The sequence below is a fragment of the Chelonoidis abingdonii genome, chromosome 4 (assembly GCF_003597395.2).
Source record: "Chelonoidis abingdonii isolate Lonesome George chromosome 4, CheloAbing_2.0, whole genome shotgun sequence".
Classification (NCBI taxonomy): Eukaryota; Metazoa; Chordata; order Testudines; family Testudinidae; genus Chelonoidis; species Chelonoidis abingdonii.
This window is the reverse complement of record NC_133772.1, coordinates 90,535,965-90,558,103: the sequence shown is the minus strand read 5'-3', so window position 1 is coordinate 90,558,103 and position 22,139 is coordinate 90,535,965. Positions and strand designations below refer to the sequence as shown.

The 22,139-nt window shown below is 45.4% G+C and overlaps 1 protein-coding gene across 1 annotated transcript in view; it reads right to left on the bottom strand.

Annotated features, from left to right (window-relative positions):
* The window catches only part of LTK (leukocyte receptor tyrosine kinase), a 172,384-nt gene that overhangs the window by 14,545 nt on the left and 135,700 nt on the right, over positions 1-22,139 (bottom strand). The window contains exons 19-24 of the mRNA XM_032793883.2: positions 19,707-19,817; positions 17,596-17,782; positions 16,344-16,434; positions 12,806-12,870; positions 10,388-10,517; positions 6,739-6,836 (exon numbers count right to left, since the gene is read on the bottom strand). Coding sequence (XP_032649774.1) covers positions 6,739-6,836; positions 10,388-10,517; positions 12,806-12,870; positions 16,344-16,434; positions 17,596-17,782; positions 19,707-19,817 — 682 coding nt within the window. The remainder of the gene's footprint in view (positions 1-6,738; positions 6,837-10,387; positions 10,518-12,805; positions 12,871-16,343; positions 16,435-17,595; positions 17,783-19,706; positions 19,818-22,139) is intronic.

Here is a 22,139-nt window from a genome sequence, read left to right as displayed (position 1 = left end):
TTAGAATCATAGATTAGGGTTGGAAGAGACCTTGGGAGGTCATATAGTCCAACCCCCTGCTCAAAGCAGGACCAACACCAACTAAATCATCCCAGCCAGGGCTTTGTCAAGCCAGGTCTTAAAAACCTCTAAGGATGGAGATTCCACCACCTCCCTAGGTAACCCATTCCAGTTTGTCTCTCAAAAGGGGTAAGCATGTGAGTGCTGGGGAGCCCTCTCATACAGAGCTGACTTCTGTCTGTGTCTGCAGTGGGCTGTGGCCTTAGCTGTGTGTGTGTGTGTGCTGCAAGAGGCTGGAGAGCCTAATTCAGCTAAGCAGGGAGAAGGAGCCCAGGCTGATTGAGCAGGGGAGGCTCAGCTGAACCCCACCACATCAGGTCGCATCCCAGAATGGGGTCTAACCTGTCACAAGAGGATCAACAGCCTCTGCTTTCAAGTGTCTCCTCCTCTCCTCTTTTGGTTCTCCAACTGGATTTGGGTGCAAAGAAGTTCATCAATAGGCTTCCAACCTGGCCAGAGATGCACCAAAAAGCTAGCTGATCTAGACTGCATTCCTTTAGTTCTAAGTGTGCCTTGCTGAGCCAGTTGATCCTGACTCTCCTTCTTGGTATAGAACCCTAAAGAACAGAGTGAGAGCATCTGTCCAGGACATGAAGAAGGCTACCTCTCTAAGCAGTGCTCAAGGTTTTCTGCCTTCTTAGCAGTTATATACACACTTAAAAAAAATTGTCTGTTGGAAAAGGAGTGATCTTGATGTCCATAACATGAGGCAGGTTGTACCCCATGTCTCCTACTTAGTCAATGTACCCTCCCACCCCGCAAGTCATATAGGAGTCCAGATATGTTCCGCCATCATGGTTCGGAATCTGCAGTTAAGACCAGCTTCACTGGAAACTATGAGCAGATAGCTGTTAAATAATATTAACAATAAATTCACCAAGTGATGCTAGTATTGGATCTGGACCAAGATCTTCATATTTGCTGCAATTGCTGTCTGGAAGTGAAGCAAGAATAGGACTGGTTATCCACATAAGACCAAGTAGCACAGCAGCTGAGTCAGAGATTTTATCTTAGGAGACGTGTGCTAATGTTTGGCAAATCAGACAATATATTCTTCTGAAATAAAGATAGTCTTGTATGATAACTTAGATGCTGAAATTTTGTGAGAGCTGTAACTGGCCCTTCCACTTGTTCGCACAAAGCCATGTTTCTGAAGGCTTTTAGCTGTGTCTTCTGGGCCCTGTATAATCTGATGAGAATGTTGGCCAGACCAGAGCAGACATGTATACCTTTCACTTGAAGGGATGGATGACATGGAATTTGTGAATACCCAGGTAGAATTTATGAGTCCAAACGGAAGTACTCTATATTGTTAATGCATCTTGTTGTAGCAGAAGCTACAGTATCCCCTGGGTGACTCTCCCTGATCATATCTTCAATAGTTCTCTATGAGATTTATTTTCATATTCTGAAGTTTTAGGAAATAATGCTGTAATTATGAATTTCAATATTTCTGCCTGGAATATTGATCTCCTTATGGACTTGTTGAGAGACCTGAGATCTAAAATGGGCTGCATGCCATTGTTTCTCTGTACCACAAAGAATCTTGTGTCCCTTCCAAAATGTCTCTCCTGCCACTGAACTGGTTCTATCATTTCAGTGCGTAAGAGATGGACTATTGTGCCCTTCATCTTCTGATGCTATGAAGAGACTGTGCTGGTTTCTTTTAATATATTTTGTGAAAAGGATAAACTTGTTCCTGGGATAAGGAGTGAGTTCTACTGAATATTTTTCCCTGATGTTCTCAAGCACTCATTTTCTGAGCAGGTTCACCCCCATATGATGGCCCACAGAGAGAGAAAAATCTCTTGGAACACCCAAAAACAAAAGAAATGTTTGGGGTTGGATGGTTTTTCCAGAGAATCCCAGCCTGATTCTTCCAACTCTTAAGATAGGTAGCAATGACCTCTTCCTGCTGCATAAATCTCTATGCTGGAACCTGGAGGGACAATGGCTTCAAAGAGAACACTGGCTGAGATAAGAGAGCTTGAATAGTCTCCCACTGGGAGGAGGGAGGGACTAGTCCCTGGCATACAGCCTCAGTGACTTCTTTGTCTCTGTGCTTCCTAAAAGAGTGCATCAACAAAATATTTGGAAGGACACCAGATGTTAGCTCGCAGTTCCAGTTTCTTCAATTGGAGTCATACTTGCCCCCAGGACCTGTCTTTGGAAATTTTGAATGTACAGCAAATTAGAGTCAGGTGAAGCAACAGGCCTGAAAAAGCTACATGGGAAATGTAGTTTAAATTGATTTATGGAGGACTTGGAGTGTATGTGTGTGTGGGCACATGCTCACAAGGGCATCCCAGGAGTATGTAGACCTGCACAATAAGAGGCTGCAGCCAATACTCCCCAGGCTGCGGCTGCTGTATCCAGTTTTAGTCTGAGTGAAGATCATATTGCCCTGTCTCCCTCAGTTGGTATGACTATACACTTCACTATAGAGGACACAGCAGGCTTAAGCTTAGGCAGAGAGAGGAAGACCTTTTTTGTTCTTAGATACACGTAGGTCTTGCTAGGGAATTCCTACTCCAGCTTCATCACAGCCTCAAAGCAGGTGAGGAAGGATTACACAGCTCTTCAGCTTTGTCTGTTTCTTTGGTTTTAGTGTTTTATTTTCTAAAAAACATAAGCATTTGTGAAGCTGGAGCCCCCATTCATGTTTAACTCTGCAAAGCTTAGTTGAGAGTCTGAGGTATCTCATTCAAAGCCTCAGCCTTAGCGATTTCCTCCTTTCCTTTAGAGTGGGAGTCTCTCCTGAGAGGTTTTAAGACTTTGTGCTGTCCCTTTAAGAGCTGGTTGTGATCAATATCCTTCATCAGTCCTTGGGCCAAACACCTGAGAGCAGGGATCCTGTGCATGGGTCAGTGTATTACCAAGCAGCCTGGAAGGACAGTCTGCAGGCATGAATCCTGCATGCCTCACGAAGGAAAGCAGCAGCCACTTCATGACATCCCATGGGACACCTAGAGGCTGGTCCATCTCTTGGAGAGCAGGATCTGAATTTCTTTACCTGCGCACTTCCTGCTGCTGTGTCTGGGCTAAGTGGGGACCAATCGTACCTAATGAAGAGTGAGCTGTAGCCACTGGAGACAACTTCCCCATTGGTATCTGAGAATTCACAGGAATTGGAATGTTTCATGGCTTGCTTTGAAAGCTGTGGGAATAGGGATCCCATGTCTGAGGGAGGGGAGAGGGTTTGAAAAAAAAATTGCCCCATACTCCATGACACTGGTTCTGGCCTGGTCTCAATGGAGAGAATTTCCATGTGACCTGCTCAATGATCTCGGTCTGGACCTTGCCCCCATGTGAACTGGGTTCCTGCAGGCTGCTCGACTACCTGCCTTTACTGAGGGCAGAAAGCCAAAAGAATTTGAGTGTAGCAGCTTTGAGGAGAAAATCCTTGAGGGCAATGAAGAAATCAAGATACAGAGAAAAGTCTTTCACAAATCCTATGCCAGGTCCGCTTCAGAGGGAGTCCTGGATTCTACCATATGAGGCACTTGGAAGCAAAGCAGTCTAGGGAGTTCTCCCTAAGGGCCAGTCTGAAAACAAGACTCAGAGCAAAGATCTGACTCATCATAGAGACGGTGAACACCCCACTGTGGAGACTTTCTGACGTGGAAGAAACTGAGAAACAGTTTATAAGACAGCTATGAAACTCCTCAGCTTCTCACATGTAATTCAGCATCTGATGAGCACTTCCTTTGTCTCACTGTATGGACTATGCTGAGTAAGGGGTACCACATACCTGTATCAGTCCAAGAGGAGCTGCAGAAAGGAAGTGTGACTCAGAACCACTCCCACCCCTGAGTTAGAATTCTTCTGCAGCTCCTGCTTTGTGCAGGAGGTAGCATATGCTGTGTTGGATGATTACCAGGCATAACATTCACCGCCTTTCACTAGTCACTCTGCTGCCTAGTATGGGAGGGGGGGTGAGAGAGGGCAGCACAGTCCTGGATCCACCCACTCCTTGCTTCTTTCTGCCTGCTTGGGCTCACAGACCGGGTGCTCCCTTCCCAGACAACTGTGCAAAGGGTTAGGGTTGGGGCTTTACATCCCTTCACTCCCCCACACCATCACAATTTTGCCCTGTGTCAGTAAGCTGGCAAGCCAGCCCAGTCCTGAGTTGTTAACATCCTTTTTAGAAATGTTTACATTGAGAAGATACTATTAGAATTTCCATATGTTGTATTGTCCTTAAGTAAATAATAATCCCTTTATAGCAACATTCATCTGAGGATTTTAAAGTGCTTTCTATTTGTTAACCTTTACAAGATCCTTTATTACGTTCAGTTTACAGAGGGGGGAAACTGAGGCACAGTGAAGTGACTTGACTGAGGCCACATGTTGAACCAGTGGCAGAACTGACAACAGAACCCCAGCATCCTATCTCCTCCACTGCCCGAACCACAAGCGCACATTCTCACCTATAATGCTAAGCATGAGGAAAGCAAACACCAGCCTCACAGTTCCCTGCTCAGATTGTTGCCTTCCTCGTTTCCCCATTTTCTTCCAGTCGCTCCCACTTTTGCCTAGCGGTACAGTGGTTAAGCCTGTTTGCTCTGCAGAAAGGGGATATATGTGTGTGTGTGTGTGTGTGTGTGTGTGTGTACGTGTGCTTCTACCTGGGTGTGGATACTCAGCTCTGCCTGCCTCTTTGAAGCCTCCCCTTCCTGGCATACCTGCAAGCTGCACCCTGTTACTGTGTAGCACACACACCATGGGCATGTCTATGCTGGAGGTATAATTTTTAGCTCGGGTAGATATACTCACGCTAGCTTTGATTGAGCTAGACTGCTGAAAAAGAGCAGTGTAGCTCTGGCTGCATAGGCAGTAGGACAGGCTAGCTATCCTGAGTACAATCCCATCTGAAACCTACTCCCTCCTCCTGGGTGTGGGTCCCTGCTCCTTCCACTGACATGAGCTGGGCCCCTGATGGCCTTTAGAATAAGGGCGGTGACAGGTGAATTCAGAAAGGTGCTATGACTGGGAATTCCATGAATTGCAACCAGCTTTCAGTTGAAACTGAGAGATGCTGCCAGAAGCTACTAGTAGCAACTGTTAGCTCGTCTCTAGCACTTCATCCATAGATTGTAGGGCAGCAAATCTCATGATCCTGATTTTGCAGATGAGGAAACTGAGGCACAAAGAGGTGAACTGACTTGCAGTGAAACCATGGCAGCGTGGGCAGCAGCATGGGTTAGCTGCTTGAGTACATACCCAGGTTGGTTTGCACAGTTTGTGCTGCCGCCCAGGCTGTTGCCGCTTCATTGCTGTTGCTATCTGAGCTAGCTAGATCAAAGCTAGCTTGGGTATAACTACATGTGCCTCAGTCCCACATGTGATTGCAGTGCAGACATACCCTTCCTCCCTTTTCAGCATCCTACTCACTGGGTCATACTGCACAAGTCCTGCTTTGCTCTACCCTGAATCTCCCTGCTCTCTGCTTCCCTAGTCAATGGATCTAACATCAAAGGTTATTCTGTGCTGATGCTACTCTAAAACAATCAACAAGTCAATTACAGTGAGGTCAGAAGAGTGAGAAATAAGCTACTCCTTAGTCTCATGCACATTTGGGTAGGGTAATGCTACCATCTAGTGGAAAGCAGGAAGAACCTCAAGTGTGTATGCGATACAGATATCCAGTAGATCAGGGGTCGGCAACCTTTCAGAAGTGGTAAGCAGAGTCTTCATTTATTCACTCTAATTTAAGGTTTTGCATGCCAGTAATACATTTTAACGTTTTTAGAAGGTCTCTTTCTATAAGTCTATAATATATAACTAAACTATTGTTGTATGTAAAGTAAATAAGGTTTTTAAAATGTTTAAGAAGCTTCATTTAAAATTAAATTAAAGTGCAGAGCTGCCAGGACCTGGGCAGTATGAGTGCCACTGAAAATCAGCTCACGTGCTGCCTTCAGCATGCGTGCCATAGGTTGCCTACCCCTGCAGTAGATGAACTGCTGAAGTATACACAGCCAAGGGGGAGATTTTTAGAAGTATGAAGGGCAGCAAAGAGCTTAATTCCCATTGAAAATCAAAAGGATTTGGGCACCTAACTCCCATTTTTGCCTCTGAAAATCTTTATTCATAATGTTGTGCTTTAGCACTGTATGCAAAGCAGCAGAGTTCACACCATTTTGTCGTGTTATAACATGGAAACCTCTATAATATTTGCTATTAAAGCGACATCATTAGTTGTGCTGTGTTCAGGGATTAGTTAACGCCCGAAGACCTTCCTAGTCATTAGTTATATTCTTGACTGACAGTTCACTTAGGCAGTCACTTGTGAAGACGCTGCAATAGGTTATCTTAATGATTACCTAGGGCTATACAAGGAGTCCTGCCTGCTTTTGGCTTTAGACCAAGCGCTAACTTCAGACCACTTTTCAAGTCAAATAGGTCCGATCTCAACCTGCTTATGGTTTTTGCTTCAGAAACATGGGAAATTCTGTATCCACATGTTTTTTGCAGTGAAACCTGTTGAAACCCTAGGGGTTCAATTGAGCTTCTCCTTGAGATCTTAATCAGTCTATCTTGGAGAACATAAAACCACATGGATCCATACTGAAAAACATGTGTGCATATTCCATTGCAAAGGGAAAGCCATAGGCTTTGTACAAGCCCAGTGGAGTTCAAGCAACTTTCACGCTGGTCCGGACTGCCCCATCTCACCTGTGGATGAAGTGGTTCTCCTCCAGATATTTGCAGCCACAAGCAATGTCCCTGGCTATGTTCAACAGGTCCTGCATTATCAGAGTGGATGGCTGATTCTGGATAAGAGACAGATGCACCCAGGTGAGAAGAGGAGAAATGTGGTGGGGTGGGGAAGAAAGTATAGGAAAAATAGAATAGTTGGAGAGATAGGAAAGGAAGGAAGAGAGAGAGAAACAGAAAAGTGAGGGGAGGAGGGTCAAAGGAGAGAAGAGATTTCTATTTAAGGTTAAAATTTGCCAGAAACGGGAAGTGAGTCTATTAGATTCCCCCCTGAGAGTGTGTGGGAGAGAGTGTTTTGGCCCAGTCTAAATAAAATGGCCAACACTTCTATCAAAGGTGTGAAGCGAGAACTGCCCACTGTAGTGAGCAGTGTGAAAATAAGCACAAAGGAGCTTTAAAAATTGGGAGAAGAGAGAAGTGGGCTTCTACAGAATGACTCTGGGGATGCTAATGGGTCACACAACAAAAAAAAGTGAAGCTAGCAGGGTGTCACTAGTCACCACGGGAGCACCTTCTTCTGGTCACATCTGGGGATTAGCTCTCCCAGTCCAATGTCCCTCCTGTGGTTGCTCACTCTCCCTGTCTCACTTGCTTGGGACTTCACTGCTCCCACTTCATGGCTTGGCCCTCCGGCCAGGTCACTGTAGTCCTCCCTTTCCAGGGTACCTTGGGACCTGCTGTCCCAGGCAATCTTTCCTCTCACTATGCCTTAACAGCACCACTGCCCCATGGCTGGTAGGGAAACCCAGCCCCCTACACTGAGTTCCAGCCTAGGGACTCTACAACAAAACAGTCAAGGGCTGCACAGTCCTGAACCTTACTGCTGTATCCCTGGGCTACTTCCTACCTTGCCCTCCTAACACTGACTGCAACCCCCACCCCATCTCTCAACTACTGGGCTTTATACAGCCCCCCCCCCCCAATTCCTCTCCAGCTGAGTCGCATCTCTAATTAGTTCTTGTTCCTTGGCTGTGACTCCTAGGTATAGCCTAGGTGGTTAATAGGCCCACCTGGCCACCTTAGGCCTTGTGTGGGGTAGACATCCCATCACAGTGGGACTCACTGAGAAGAGCACAGCTTAACTCCCATAGTGCTGGGAGTGGGGATTTCTCTGGGCTAAAAAATCTGCATTGGGTCTACAGTGTATTCAGCAGACTGTTGCCTGATTACTTAGACAGACCCAAGGTGTTTCCATCAGTCTGTGCACTAGTGAGCTAGGGAGAGCTAAAGAGAGAGAGAGTGTATGTGTGTGTGAGTGTGTGTGTGTGCGCGTGCACACACAGCAGCCTATGTAAAGACCCCCCTTTGTGTTTATTATTCCTGAGTCCGACCTCTTCCCATTCACAAGGGATGTTACAGGGCTGGAGGTCATTAGGGTTTGATGCTGGCACAGAGTAGTGCAGTCACTCATCTTTGCTCTCTCGCATGCGCTGTCTCCTTCTCTCCTTCCATTCAAAATCCCGGATGGATATGGTTTTTAAAAAAAAAACAAAAAACAAACAAAACAAACAAACAAAAAAAAAACCTCACTAATTTTTGCTTTATGACCCATTAGCATCTCCAGCATCATTCTTTAGAAGCCCACTTCTCCCTTCTCCCACTTTTTAAAGCTCCTTTGTGGTTATTTTCATACTGCTTGCCGCAGCAGGCAGTTCTCACTTCACACCTTTGATAGAAGCGTTGGCCATTTTATTTAGACTGGGCCAAACCCCCCTCCCCCCACCTGTGACACCCACTTATTCTCTGGCAATCATTTCTTCCCCTGCAGGGAAAGTTCCTTGGTGTGTCTCCAGGAAGGTGTTATGACAAGTGCTTTTCCAGTGCTCTGGGGCAAAGTGGGGAGAAATTATTACCAATCTCAGTGAAGCTCTTGGAGATGTCAAGTCAAATTGCTCTTTTTTCTCCTGTTGATGCTGTTATCTTGTTCAATTCACCGCCTGGAACCATGTAATTAGTACTCCAGCTGTTGGCATGGGTTAGATGGGTCATGTCTTTATTGTACAGAACACTTGGACATTTGCCATTGAAGGTTAGAGTTATAAACAGTTCCGTATAAAGGTGAAAGCGAAGGAGTAAATAAGAAAGACAGGCAGGCCGAGATCAGCATATTTTGGGATACCTCTGTCAGGAGACCAATGGAGTTTCATTTTTACTGTGGCAAAACAAACCCATGGTAAGATCTAGAGCTGGCTGAATTTTTTAGGCATATTTCTTTGAATTTGGAAGGGCTGTTTTGGTTCAACTACATTCTTGCCCCTTTTCATTTTGTTGCTAACAAACATTCTTGATAACAGGTTTGTTTTCACACAAATGTTTAGGGAATGACTGTTCTTCACACTACTCTTATTCGCTATGTGCAAATGAGAACATTCGCTCTTCGCTGGTGTTTAATCACTATTCATCGTTCCATAGGCCTTCTCTCCTCACAAAAGTTGTACTACTTTCACTATACTGACGTAGTTAAAGCCCTACAACCTCCTTGGTGTGGAGATGGTTGAATGTACTTATACTAGTATAATTTATTCTAGTATGAGAAGGGGAATAAACAACACCTGTATTATGCAGTGTAACTGTAGCTGTGTTGGGCCCAGGATATTAGAGAGACAAGGTGGCTGAAGTAATATCTTTTATTGGACCCACTTCTGTTGGTGAGAGAGACAAGCTTTCAAGCTGACCTGGAGAAGAGCTCTGTGTGTCTTGAAAGCTTGTCTCTCTCACCAACAGAAGTGGGTCCAATAAAAGTTATTACCTCAGACACCTTGTCTCTAATATATCTGAAAGACACCTTTATACTGCTACAAGTGTGTCCATACTATGGGTTGTAGCTAATTGATATAGCTACACCAGTAAAAAAATAGTTGTAGAGCAGGCCTTAGTCTCTTATTTAGAAAGTTTCACTCATCCACTCAGGGAGCAGAAGCAATATTATGTGAGTTACATGACCAGTAATACACTCTGAACAACCAATTGCAAATAGGTGAAATTAGCAGTTTGTGAACTGCCAATACGTTGAAGACTGCTCATCCAAATTATTCCTGGAGTCTTTTGCCCATAACAAATACATCTGTGGAAATCAGCATTGATTCATGATCAACCCACAAACAGAAAACCCAGGACTAATTCCAGGTTGTCATTTATTTGCATTGGCTATTTCATTCCGCACTAATGGTACATGTAGGGCCAGGTCTTCAGCTGGTGTAAACTGACATAGCTCCACTGAAGTAAATGTTGATCTATGCCAGCTGAAGAGCTGCTCCAACATCTTCCCATTAACGAGGGTCCTTGCTGTAATTTCAGCTCTTCACTTGACACAGCAATGTGATGAAGGCTGAGGGAACATTCTCAAGTGCTGTTGTTCAGCTGACCCTGGCAGAGAACAGGGGAGGTGACAGGAAAACATCCTTTATTCTGTGTCCTCCTTGATTGCTAAAAAGCTGGATCCTTTGAAATATGTGATCAAGTATCATTTTCTATTATTGGCATCTGCTCAAGTCAAGGGAAGGGTGGAAAATGTCCAGAGGTTTGTAGGAGTTGGGAATCAGAGATCAGCCCTATTAAAATGCCATAATGAAAACAGACACAAGTGGAAAGGGGAAGATGGTCTCACCACACGGGGTCGATTCTCCCGAAGGAAGCTCTTCATATCTCCACCGGCCATGAGCTCCAGCAGAATGAAGCGAGGCAGTGTCTGAAGGCTCACACCAATGCACCGCACAATGTTCTGGTGACTGAACTTACTGTGAATCAACCACCACAGCAATATGGAAAGGAGAAGACAAAATCAGAGAGGGGATAAAACCTTTTACCCAACTCCCCCCTGAACTTCGGTGATTCAGATGAAATACAACCTGATTGTGAAACACACTGTCAAAGCAAATCCTGACCTCAGCTAAATCAAAGCATGGTGCCCTCAGCCCAGCTCTGCTTACAAGGAACCCAAAGAGATTCTGCTTGGCTTTGCTTAATTGAACTTCCTCAGAAAGTGGGAGAAAACTGGCAAAAGCTACCAAATACAACAGTACTTTCTCTCTACCCATGCCTGCCATGATCCTCTAATGCAGAGAAGATTCATGGATTTAACTGTGACGGGGTCATGGGAGAAAGGAAACATGATATCTTAAAGTCCAAAATATTATAGCTATTTGAAATGAAATGTTATCGTGGGGATTTATTTTTTCATTGTTTGTTAAATAAATTTCTGTGTAGCTGGGGGTTTCAGTTCAGTGTCCAGTCTGCCAAAAACAGGGCCAGCTCATGCCAATTGTAGCAATTGGTTTGGTAATTTTTTCTGTCCCCAAGGAACTGGGTTGAGACAATAAACTCATTTAACATATGCTGCCAAACTATCATCAGAAGGTTGTGACTTTTGATCACTGCCAATCTGGGTTAGATATGAACTGAGGACTTTGGCAGGGGTGGAGGGACAGAGAGGGTAGACCCTACTAAATAAATCAAAACATTATGAAATGATCTCGTGGGTTGCTTTTAAAAATCATGTATCAGCACTGCCGCCTCTTGCCTTGCCAATCAGAACTCCAACAGTCTGCAGGAGATGGATTGATGTCAATAGTTGGGTCCCAGCAGCATGTCCTAGCTGTGAGATGAAGTCATCCACATACAAACACCTTCAGGAATGCTTTTATTCCAAACGCTCAAGAAGGGGCAGAACCATAAAAATAAGTAACTCCCAGCAATACATTTCACAATGTCTTTCAGACACTTTTTTTTGTCTAAAAGCTTGCAAGAAATTATAATAGGTATGGCTCTTTCTGGATTTTTCCAGTGATTGCTTTGCCAGGCAAGATCTGGGCAATGCCATGGTAAGTGACAGCCACCTCCCCAGTAAATCTGCTGTGTGCTATGAAAGAGATTAGGGGAGTTCTTCCAGATCATCTCCCTTTTTTCAAACTTCCTTTTGGAGCTTGATGTAGTGGCATAAACCCCAGGTTTGAAATACCTAGAGTGCATGGAGTTATGGGGATGGCTCAGCTCTCTAGCTTTCCTAGGCAGATAAATTATACACCACCTAGCTCATTATGAGAAGGTCTTTGAAATCCAACCTTATAAATTATTGTCTGATCTACTCTGCACAGACATCAAAAGATAGATTGTGCCTGAGTAGCACTGGCCTGCGCTGAGGGAGGTGATGAGCTGCAGCACACCTCCTGGAGCTCCCCAGCACACACTGGTTCCCTGTTCACAACTTCACCCCTCAGAAGGGTTCAGCATGCCCCACTCTGCTGCCTGGTGCAGAGGAGGGGAAGAGACATGGGGCCTTTAGGGCGACTAGTGCTGCAGAAGGCATTGGGAGGGAGAAGTCCCAGTGGTTAGGGGAGCACAGGATCTACAGCTGTGATTGGCTACTGCTTAAAGGGCACAAAGGGGAAGCTTCATGCACCATCTCCTTGTGCAGCCATCCATGCAAAAGACAGGTCCAGGGTTGTTCCTAAACACTCCATAGCATTTTTAATAAGAGAAGGGTTTGCCCCAATGTCTTGGGCTGAAAACTCTCTCCTTGGCATGCAGCATGTTGTGTGCCACCTGACTGCTGCTCTCCACCCCATTGGTGGCTGAATTTCAGTAGGGTTGCATGGCTATAGGGCCAAACCCTGTAGTTCACATATTACACAGCTTTCCATTCAAGCAAAGGGAGTTTCCTTACAAAAAGACTGCAGGACGTGAGTCCTACATGGCCATGGGCCCTGGGATTTCCTGAGATGAAAGGTACACTATACATGTATCACAGTTAAAAGAATTTAGTGCTTATTTCCCAAACAACCACTGGAGAAATTACTGGTTATTTCAGCAAAGCCGAAAGTAAGGGTCTCCTGTACACAGTGGACACATGTCCATTAGAAACTGAGCTGTCACTAACTCATAGGCTGCCAAACAGCTATTGGCTGTAGCAATTTGTAATTAATATCAAGCAGGGCTGGATTGGAACCAGTGATTTAAATGTGAAAGTCTTGCCATCCTGTTATTAATCTCCTGAGTCAGTGAGTTAATTTTCTGGTTAGAAATGTACCTGATTATCAGCGCTTCCATCAGAAAATCCATCTCGTCCTGCTCAGAACAGATTTCTGGCAATGTCTGTTGAGAGGGAACGAAAGGGGAGAAGCACCCAGAAGAAACAAAGATATTTAAGAGAAGTATAAAAAAGCCAGTGAAGACACAATACGATTAAGTGATAGCTATGATATGAGTGTCTTTCGCTTCTCTTCCAATTCCCTACTCATTGGGTCATATATGACTCAAGAAGTGGGAAAGAAACAAGAGCCGACTGACCTACGCGAAGATTATTCTTGTGTGTGCATTTAACTACATGCAGTGCTTTTGTTTAGTTCATTTAAAATAGTGGTTCTTAACTTGGGGTGCATGCACCCCCTGGGGGTGCAAGATGCCCTTTCTAGGGGTGCGAGACATGCCAGATAATTTCAGAAGGTAAATCATCGAAAACACAAATTAAGCACAAACACGTAAGTACAACTACTTTGTTTCCTCAAACTGATGTATTTATTAACATTATACATTTTTAACGGTTATTGTAATATACAAACAAAAATATATCTAGGTTTAAGGGGTGTGAGAACATATTCTTAAGGTTTAAGGGGTGCGAGAACATAGTTTGAGAACCAAAGGTGTGCAGGCTGCAGTAAAGGTTAAGAGCCACTGATTTAAAACAGTGTGTACTAATGGCATTGACAGATACAAACTGTAGGTGCAGCTCTGAGCAGGACGGTGTGGTCACTGCTGTAGACGATGATATGGCTGCAGCTATCTGTGTGTGCAGATTGAGGGGACTGGCTGTCCACTGCTGAATGCAGGCTAGGCTGTGAGGGAGAACATGGCTACTGCCATTTGCAGTGTGGGCTTTGGCGGATGGGGCGGCATTTGCTAAATGAAATAGACCATCCCTTGGGCCATTTACTACATTGGTGTGTGCACCATTTACAAAAGGAGCATGTTTGATGTATTTTTTAAAGCTCTCTATTCTACATCCACCTGCTCTGTCAAAGACCAACTCAGTGAAAGAAGGGACTGATGATACAGCCAGACCATGATGAACCCAGCTTCTGTGTGATGATTGCCCAATCTGGGCACTGTGAAGAGATTTATGTGCACTCAGCCCGTATGACCTTAAATAACACTCCCTCTCTCATCTACCATGTGGACATTATATCATCTTCCAGAAGGAAGTACAGCAGATTCTCAGCAGTTTCATTTGCCGGGGGCTATGTGAATACCTGGGAAGGTTGCAGACAGGGCACTAACAGGGAGCAGTGCTTGCTCACTTACACAGAAGCTGGTCACAGTCTGGCCTTGGATCATTAAAACGGAAGCAATAAATAGCATCTGAATGTACTTTTTCCTCTCTTTTTACTTGTGCACGTCACTCAGGACTGTGAAGCTAGAGTAGACAGTTTCACTTGCAGCGTTTAGTCACTTTAGTTCTGGGTTCTCACACTCGCTCAGGGTATGTCTACCCTGGAGTTAGACGCCCACAGCTGGCCCATGCAAGCTGACTTGGGCTGGGGCTGATGGGTTGTTTAGTTGCTGTGTAGACATTTCAGCTCAAGCTGCAGTGTGAGTTCTGGGACTCTCCCACCTCACAGGGTCCTAGCGCATGGGCTCCAGCCAGAGCCTGGACAACTACACTGCAATTAAACAGCCCCGCAGCCAAGTCCCATTAGCCTGATTCAATTGGCACCAGCAAGCCATGGGTTTTTAATTGCAGCCTAGAAATATCCGTGTCTTTACAACACAGTTAGCTCGAGTTATAACTCAAGTGCTAACCCCAACTCAACTCACATTCTGTTAGCTTTTTTGATACCGCTGCACATTGAACGGATGTTTTCAGAGAACTATCTACCGTGACTCCATGAGCTCTTTCTTGAGTGGTAACAGATAATTTAGACCCCATCATTTTATATGGATAGTTCGGATTCCAGTATGCGTTACTTTGCATTTGTCAACATTGAATTTCATCTGCCATTTTGTTTCCTGGTCACCCAGTTTTGTGAGATCCTTTTGTAACTCTTCACTGTCTTGTTTTGGACTTCACTATCTTGAGTAATTTTGTTTCATCTGCAAATTTTGCCACCTCACAGTTTACCCATTTTTCCAGATCATTTATGAATATCTTGAAGAGCACTGGTCCCAGTACAGAACCCTTGGGGACACCACTATTTACCTCTCTCCATTCCAAAAATTGACCATTTATTCCTACCCTTTGTTTCCTATCTTTCCAGTTATTGATCTGTGAGAGGATCTTCCCTCTGAGCTCATGACTGCTTACTTTGCTTAAGAGCCTTGGGTGAAGGACCTTGTCAAAGGCTTTCTAAAAGTCCAAGTACACTATATCCACTGGATCACCTTTGACCACATGTTTGTTGGACTGCCTCAAAGAATTCTAGTAGATTGGTGAGGCATGGTTTCCCTTTAAAAAGCCGTGTTGACTCTTCCCCCAAAAGTCGTGTTCTTCTAGGTGTCTGATAATTCTGTTCTTTCCTATAGTTTCAACCAGTTTGCCCAGTACTGAAGTCAGGCTTACCAGCCTATAATTGCCAGGATTGCCTCTGGAGCCTTTCTTAAAAAGGAGGTGTCTGGAGTTTCGGTCACAAAGCCTGGAGTATCAGGAATTGCTGGAATAGTGTCTATGGGTACATCTACACTTGGAGCTGGGGGTGTGATTCCCATCTCAAGGAGACATACCTGTGCTAGCTCTCATCAATTTAGCATGCTAAAATAGAGTGCAGGTGTGGCAGTGTGAGCTGTGGGACAGACTAGCCTCCCTGAGTATACACCTAGGGAATCTGAGGGCACCTACATAGGGTGCACTGCACTCTATTTTAGCATGCTAGCTTAATGAGAGCTAGCACGGGTATGTCTCCTTGAGCTGGGAATTACATCCCCAGCTCCAAGTGTAGACGAACCCTAAAGGTGACTTACATGACTGTTGCTTTACTGAAAGGCTCTCAGCAAACACCATAAGTGCGGTTCAAACTCTGCTGGTATCAAATAGCAGAGCTCCCTCACTTCAGTGGAGCTGCATCGATTGACATTAGCAGAGGATTTAGCACTTTGTTTTAATTGTAGCTAATATATTTTATATGGATGGGTGACTGAGATTCATACAGCCTCCTCTTAGATGTAGTAGGAGCCCTCTCCCTGGTATTGGCAGCAGAGGCTGAGGGACACACTCTTCTCTTCAGATTCTGTTGTGCAGAAGCCTTTGACTCAATGGGCCCAGTTATTCCACTGAAATTAACATAACATTTCTTACCCCCATTAGAGCATCAAGTGTAGCCACTACAACGTCATGCTGCAAACAATAACTCTTTATTTGCAATCTGCTGCTATTGCTACCTGGCTTAAAAATCAAAACAATGGAAAGCTCATAACTCCTACGTGTGACATTAGCAGCATGTGTAACACTGTTAACCATGCAATATATGATAATTGTAACAATCCATTTCTATTTGGAACCTTTATATGATGATATTACTCTCATGAGTATTCGCTACCGTACAGGAAAGATTAGACCATTAGCTGTAAGTACTGACCTTGATAGCCACTTGAAGAGGGTTGGGATCCCCTGCGATTCCTACCACAGTCCCCTCATAAACCTCACCAAATGCACCATGCCCTAGGGCCCTGAAGGGAAGAGAAAAAGCAGGTATTACTGTGTCAAGTTAAGGAATAGGTTTTGGACCTGTTCTCGAAACTGAAATCCAGGGCAAAGCAATCAGTCCCAGACATGGCCTAGTATTAAAATGTCCAGAATCACCTCTGGACCCATTCTGGTGCTATAATGTTGAACCTTCAGTGGTACTGAAAACACAGGAGTCTACTGCATGCTGACAAAGTAACTGTCTGAATCTATACTGGCACCAGCACCCTAGGATTTGGTGACAGATTTATCTATATAATAAGATTCGAGGAAAGTCACTCGGTGCATGACTCTGAAGCCTAGACGGTCTGTTGAGTCACTGTGAAGCAATGGCAGCAGCTACAAGCATGGTTTAGGGGTCTCTGTTCAGAATATCACTCTGTTACCATCCAATTTTTAAGTTCTCAGCCATTTTCACCTTTTTTACACATGTGTTTCCATGAATTACACCTGGGCAACAACATGAGCTTTCAGTTACTAGCAATGATATTAAGGCTACAGTGAATCAGGGCATCAGAGAGAGAAGGCTGTGGGCTGATATCTGAAGGCGAAGTAACAAAATAAATATAGGCAGTCAAATTTTGCCTGTACTCCCTATGCCCTCTTAACTGACATCAGCTGGATTGCAGGGGTCATGAGAGTAGCCCAGGGTGGCTTTCCCTGTGATGTGAGTTTCTGTTCTGATGCAGAAAATGAAACGTTGCTCTGGATCTGGAAGAGATTTGTTGGGAGCCAGGCAGCCCCAGTAACCCAGGACTTCCCAAAAGTGTAAGGGAGGGAACAGTACAGGGAATCTTCTTGCTTATACCTGGAAGCCAATCAGTCAATGGGACATGTGACTCATGAGTTTAAGTTAAACATGTCCTTAAGTCAGGGCCTAATTCTTACAAAATGGTGTCTTGAAGAACATAAAAGTGAGGCATAGGTGTTATAAGCAGCTGCCATGAAAGCCACATTTAGGCTGTGCCATGCTGGACTGTGAGCTTTCCATGGTTAGTCAGCCAGCTAGCTCTCAGTCTCTTGTTCTCCATGCTCCATGGCACATTTTACACGTTCAAACAAAATAAATATGTGACCCTGCCACCTTAACCAAAGGCTACAACTCCTATCCTTAATGAAGGAGCAGGCCCAGCAGCAAGCCTTACCGAAGCAGGGAGACGTTTTTCCGGGGGATCTCCTTCAGCTCGCTCAGTGTGGCAGCCTTCCCTGCAAAGCAGTAGTTAGGGTTGTAATCTGTCATGATGGTAGAGGTGCGGATTTTGCTCAGTTTATATTCTGGGCTCTGCAGTCGTGCTCTGGCTCCTTCCAGCTGCTGCTTTTTACGGTGATAAACTGCGGAAGCACATCACAAAAGAATAGAGGGTGAAATGTCAACATGTGGGTAGAGCAGAGGAAACAATGCCAACAGTACAGAACAATCAACAACACAAAGAGACCAAGTCAGCAGTTATGAATCCAAGTAATATTCTTAAATCCCCAGCATCATCCTCATCCTTTCTCTTTGCAGCAACTTCTCCATCTTGAATGGGATACACAAGCATGGCGTATTGGCCATATGTAGGCCTGGGCTCCATCGCCCTTTCTCTGGAGCAACCTCTCCTGAACCAAGAAGCAAGAGGACTTGCTGTAACTCAACCAAGACAACAAAGCAGGTGGCCAATCAGATTGAGACCATGCCATGCCTTTAAATGAGTTCTATCTTTAACCAGTGGTAATGACAACAGTCTATGGATTAGTGGCTGCTAAAGGAGGGCCTGCTTAGTGATCTAGTGGTCTTTCTAAGTGGTTTTCTCCTCAGAAGGAGCAAGGCCAGAGCAGTCCCTGCTCATGTGGCTACTATTGTGTCCAGCTCTTACATGGGCCAGGCAAATGGTGATGTTTCTTGCTGGCTCCCCATGACTTGACTTACACAAGGGTAGAACACAGTCTGGTCCCAATTATTAGCAGCAGCAGTAATAATGTGGTCCGCAGGCAGACCAGTCTTCCTCTGGTTTTGGCTGGTAGTCACCAGTCTCCTGGCTGGAGCCCCTCTCAATTCCCCATCAGTCCCACGGTTAGCAGAATATAGCTTTAAGGTGGGCTCCCTTCTTCCAGTGGGGCCAACTCAGAGGCTGGTAAAAGCCAGGTTGGGGACAGTGAGTTTGAGCAGTGTTGCAACAGTAATGAGAAAATGGACTATTCTGCTCAGAACCCCACTTTCAAGGCCTTTACAAAGAAACTTTTGGGGTTGAGGACAGGCGGGTCAACTGAGCAATTCCTGGTGGAGGGGGAAGGCTGACAGGCCTCCACTCCACTCCAGGGACTTTGCCCTTCTCCTGTGGACCCCAAAAGTCATTGCATCATCATAAAACCCAGAGCTCAGCATGTCAGTGGACACTTGGCCATCATTGCTGCACCAACGGAGACTCCAACTGGAGACACGTGAGATCCTGCTTTGTCTCCCTTTCCCTTGTATATTCCTTTTTGCCCTGCTATTTTTCCTCCAGTCCTGTCTCTCTCCTTCTCTCTTGGCTTTCCATTTGATCCTGAGGTCATCTGTACCACGCAGTACCAGTACAATGAGACAAGATAGTCCAACCAGCTCTGTCCTGCCTGAAAGAGACTGGTGAAGGAGAGGGGACCAGCCCAGCTTGATGATGTCCCAGACCAGAGGAGAAGCTTGAGCCCAGGGCAAATGGTGTTTTGGCCAACCCACCAATATAGAGCATCTGCCTGGGACTGACCTGTCACCCGGAATCCTGGCAGCATCAGCAAAAGCTGTATTTCTCCCACCTTTATTATCCTATCTCTTCTCCTCCTTGGGTCCATCTATTCGTCAAAAGCAGGACAGGCCACCACCCTTCCCATCTCGGAACAGCAACAGAACTAACCCTTTCCTCTCCATCAAGAAGGGTTGTCTGGTGAAATAAGAGAGACTCTATTTCTTTTAAAAGGCACTTTTAATAGATTTTGGTCCAGTCTGTTTTACATAATCATTCAATTTCAAACTGCTTTATAACTTATTTTAGCTCTTTCTCTCATGTGTATCCTAACCATTAAATCTCCAAACTTTAACATACATTTCTTAGTCTGTTTGGCATGGAATGAAGCAAACCGAGGTCTCTATATACCAAACTCTAACCCTTGCTTAACAGTTTAACATTGGACAGTGACAGGGTAATTGTAACACTGTTGACTCTTAGGGCACGTATATTCCATATAGATTAATACAAGAGCAGGAATGAGTATACTAATACAAGCCAAAAATGTTCCTTACCGATGGATAGGCTGCCACAAGCCAGAGCCATTCCAAGTACTACAATCACAGTAACCACAGCTAGGAGAAGCGGAAGAGGAAGGTGTCCCTCTGGGATGGGGCTGTGAGGAACTGGCCAAAACAAAGACACAGACACATTAACCACCAGACAACCACAGCCCCATTAAAGAACTTCTCCCGCCATGGTTCCCGTCTTCCAAAAAATAATATGATGATGGTGGTGAAGAACCATAATTTGCATGTTAAAGCAAATTCCATTAGGGCCTCAGGAGTCATAAACACTCATAGATCACAGTTCAACCAATGTAATTACTTAACACGAACAGCTTAAAACAAACATATCCCTTATTCTGTTCTTCAGATTTCAGATAGATGGAAAATAGCACTGCCCACTAGCTGGAATTCCCCTAAGGAAGCTCAATGTCTTAGAATTGGAAGATAGTGTTAGAAAAGAATGATGAACATCAGTCAAACGAGTATTAACTGGTGTGAAAAGAAGGAGCCAAATTCATCTCTAGTGTAACTCCATGTGATTCAGTCATTCTATTTGGTGGAGTTACATCAGAGATGTGTGTAACCCAAGATGTACTGATAAATAAGGCTGCAAGTTTCCCATGGAGGTTACAGAAGTCATGGATTCTATGACTTTCCAGGACCTCCGTGACTTCTGCAATGGCCAGTGCGGCTAGCCCAGGGGCTGCCCATGGATCCCGGCCAATGGAAGCTGTGGAGCCGGTGCTTGAGGCGGGGACAGTGTGCGAAGCTAGAAGCTGAAACAGGGACATGTCGCCACTTCCAGGGAGCTGCAAGAAGCCAGGTAGGGAGTCTGTCTGCCCTGCTCCTCTGCCCAGCACCAGCAGGGGTCCTGGCAGGGCCACCCAGAGGGGGTGGAAAGTGGGGCAATTGAGAGTTTTTTGGGGCCCATGGAGCAGGGTCCTTCACTTGCTCCGGGGGCCCTGCAAAACTCTCAGGGGGCCCGGGCCCCTGGAGTGTCTTCTGCTCCGGGTCTTGGGCAGCGATTCGGTGGCAGGGTGCCCTTCAGCCCTGGGACCTGCCACCAAAGTGCCCCGAAGACCCACGGTGGTGGGTTCTTCTGCCCTGGGACCCGCTGTCGAAGTGCTGGGTCTTCGGCGGCAATTCGGCAGTGGGGGCCCCCTGCCACCGAAGAGCCATGCCCCCTGAATCCTCTGAGCGGCCCTGCATCCCGGGCCGCCTGCTGCTGCCAGTCCCCCTGCCCAGCACCTGCAGCATCCCCCAGGCCACCCCTCCAAGCAGCTGCAGTGTCCCCGGGCTGTCCCCCCTAGCACTCACGGCATCCCCCTAGACATCCCTCCCCCCAGTATGTAGTCAGGGGAATATAGTACAAGTCATGGACAGCTTATGGGCTGTGAATTTTTGTTTACTGCCCATGACCTGTCCATGACTTTTACTAAAAATACCCGTGACTAAAATGTAGCCTTACTGATAAAACAATCCCTTCTGAAAATGATCATTTGTCCTGAATCCCCACTGGGGAACTTTCAGCTGCTAAGTTCTCTCAGAATGCATTGTCTGCTTGTCAGATGAATTTACACTGTGCTCTTTTATAGAGGTCGTGCCTTCAGCCCAAACAACATTGAATTTTTGAGGCTGTGGGGTGGTGCAACTCATCCTGGTGTGCAAGGAGATGGTGTCTGGAGTTTTCAGTCCTATCTTCACTCCTATCAACACTCCTCATAATCCTGCATCTCCAGAGTGAAATATACAAAGATGTTGTCATGGTATAAATCCCCACTTTGAACCTTAGAGTCCAAAAGATAGGATACCAGCATGAATCCCTCTAAGCTTAATTACCAGCTTAGATCTTGTAGTGCTCAACCAGGACTTGCAGTGCCTGGTACACTCTGGTCCCCCCAAAACCTTTCCAGGGGACCCAAAGACCCAGACCCCCTGGATCTTAACACAAGGAAAGTAAACTCTTTCCCCCACCATTGCCTCTCTCAGGCTTTCCCTCCCTGGGTTACCCTGGAAGATCACTGTGATTCAAACTCCTTGAATCTTAAAACAGAGAGGAATGTCACCTTCCCCCCTCCTCTTTCCCCCTCACCAAGAGGCCATACAGATTCAAGCTCCGTGAATCTAAAACAAAGAGGAAATTCACCTTTCCTCTCCCTCCTCTCTCCCAGAGAGAGAGACAGTGACTAACACAGAAAGAAATCAGATTTTTCCTCCCCCTCTTCTCTCCTTTCTCCCACCAATTCTCTGGTGAGTACAGACCCCCTCCCCTGGAGTCTTACCCAAGATAACCAAAAAATCAATCAGATTCTAAAAAAAGAAAAGCTTTTAATAAAAGAAAGAAAAAAGTAAATGTTGTCTCTGTAATCAAGCTGGTAAATTGTTACAGGGTCTTTCAGCTTATAGACACTAGAGAGAATCCTCCCCCCAGCATACATA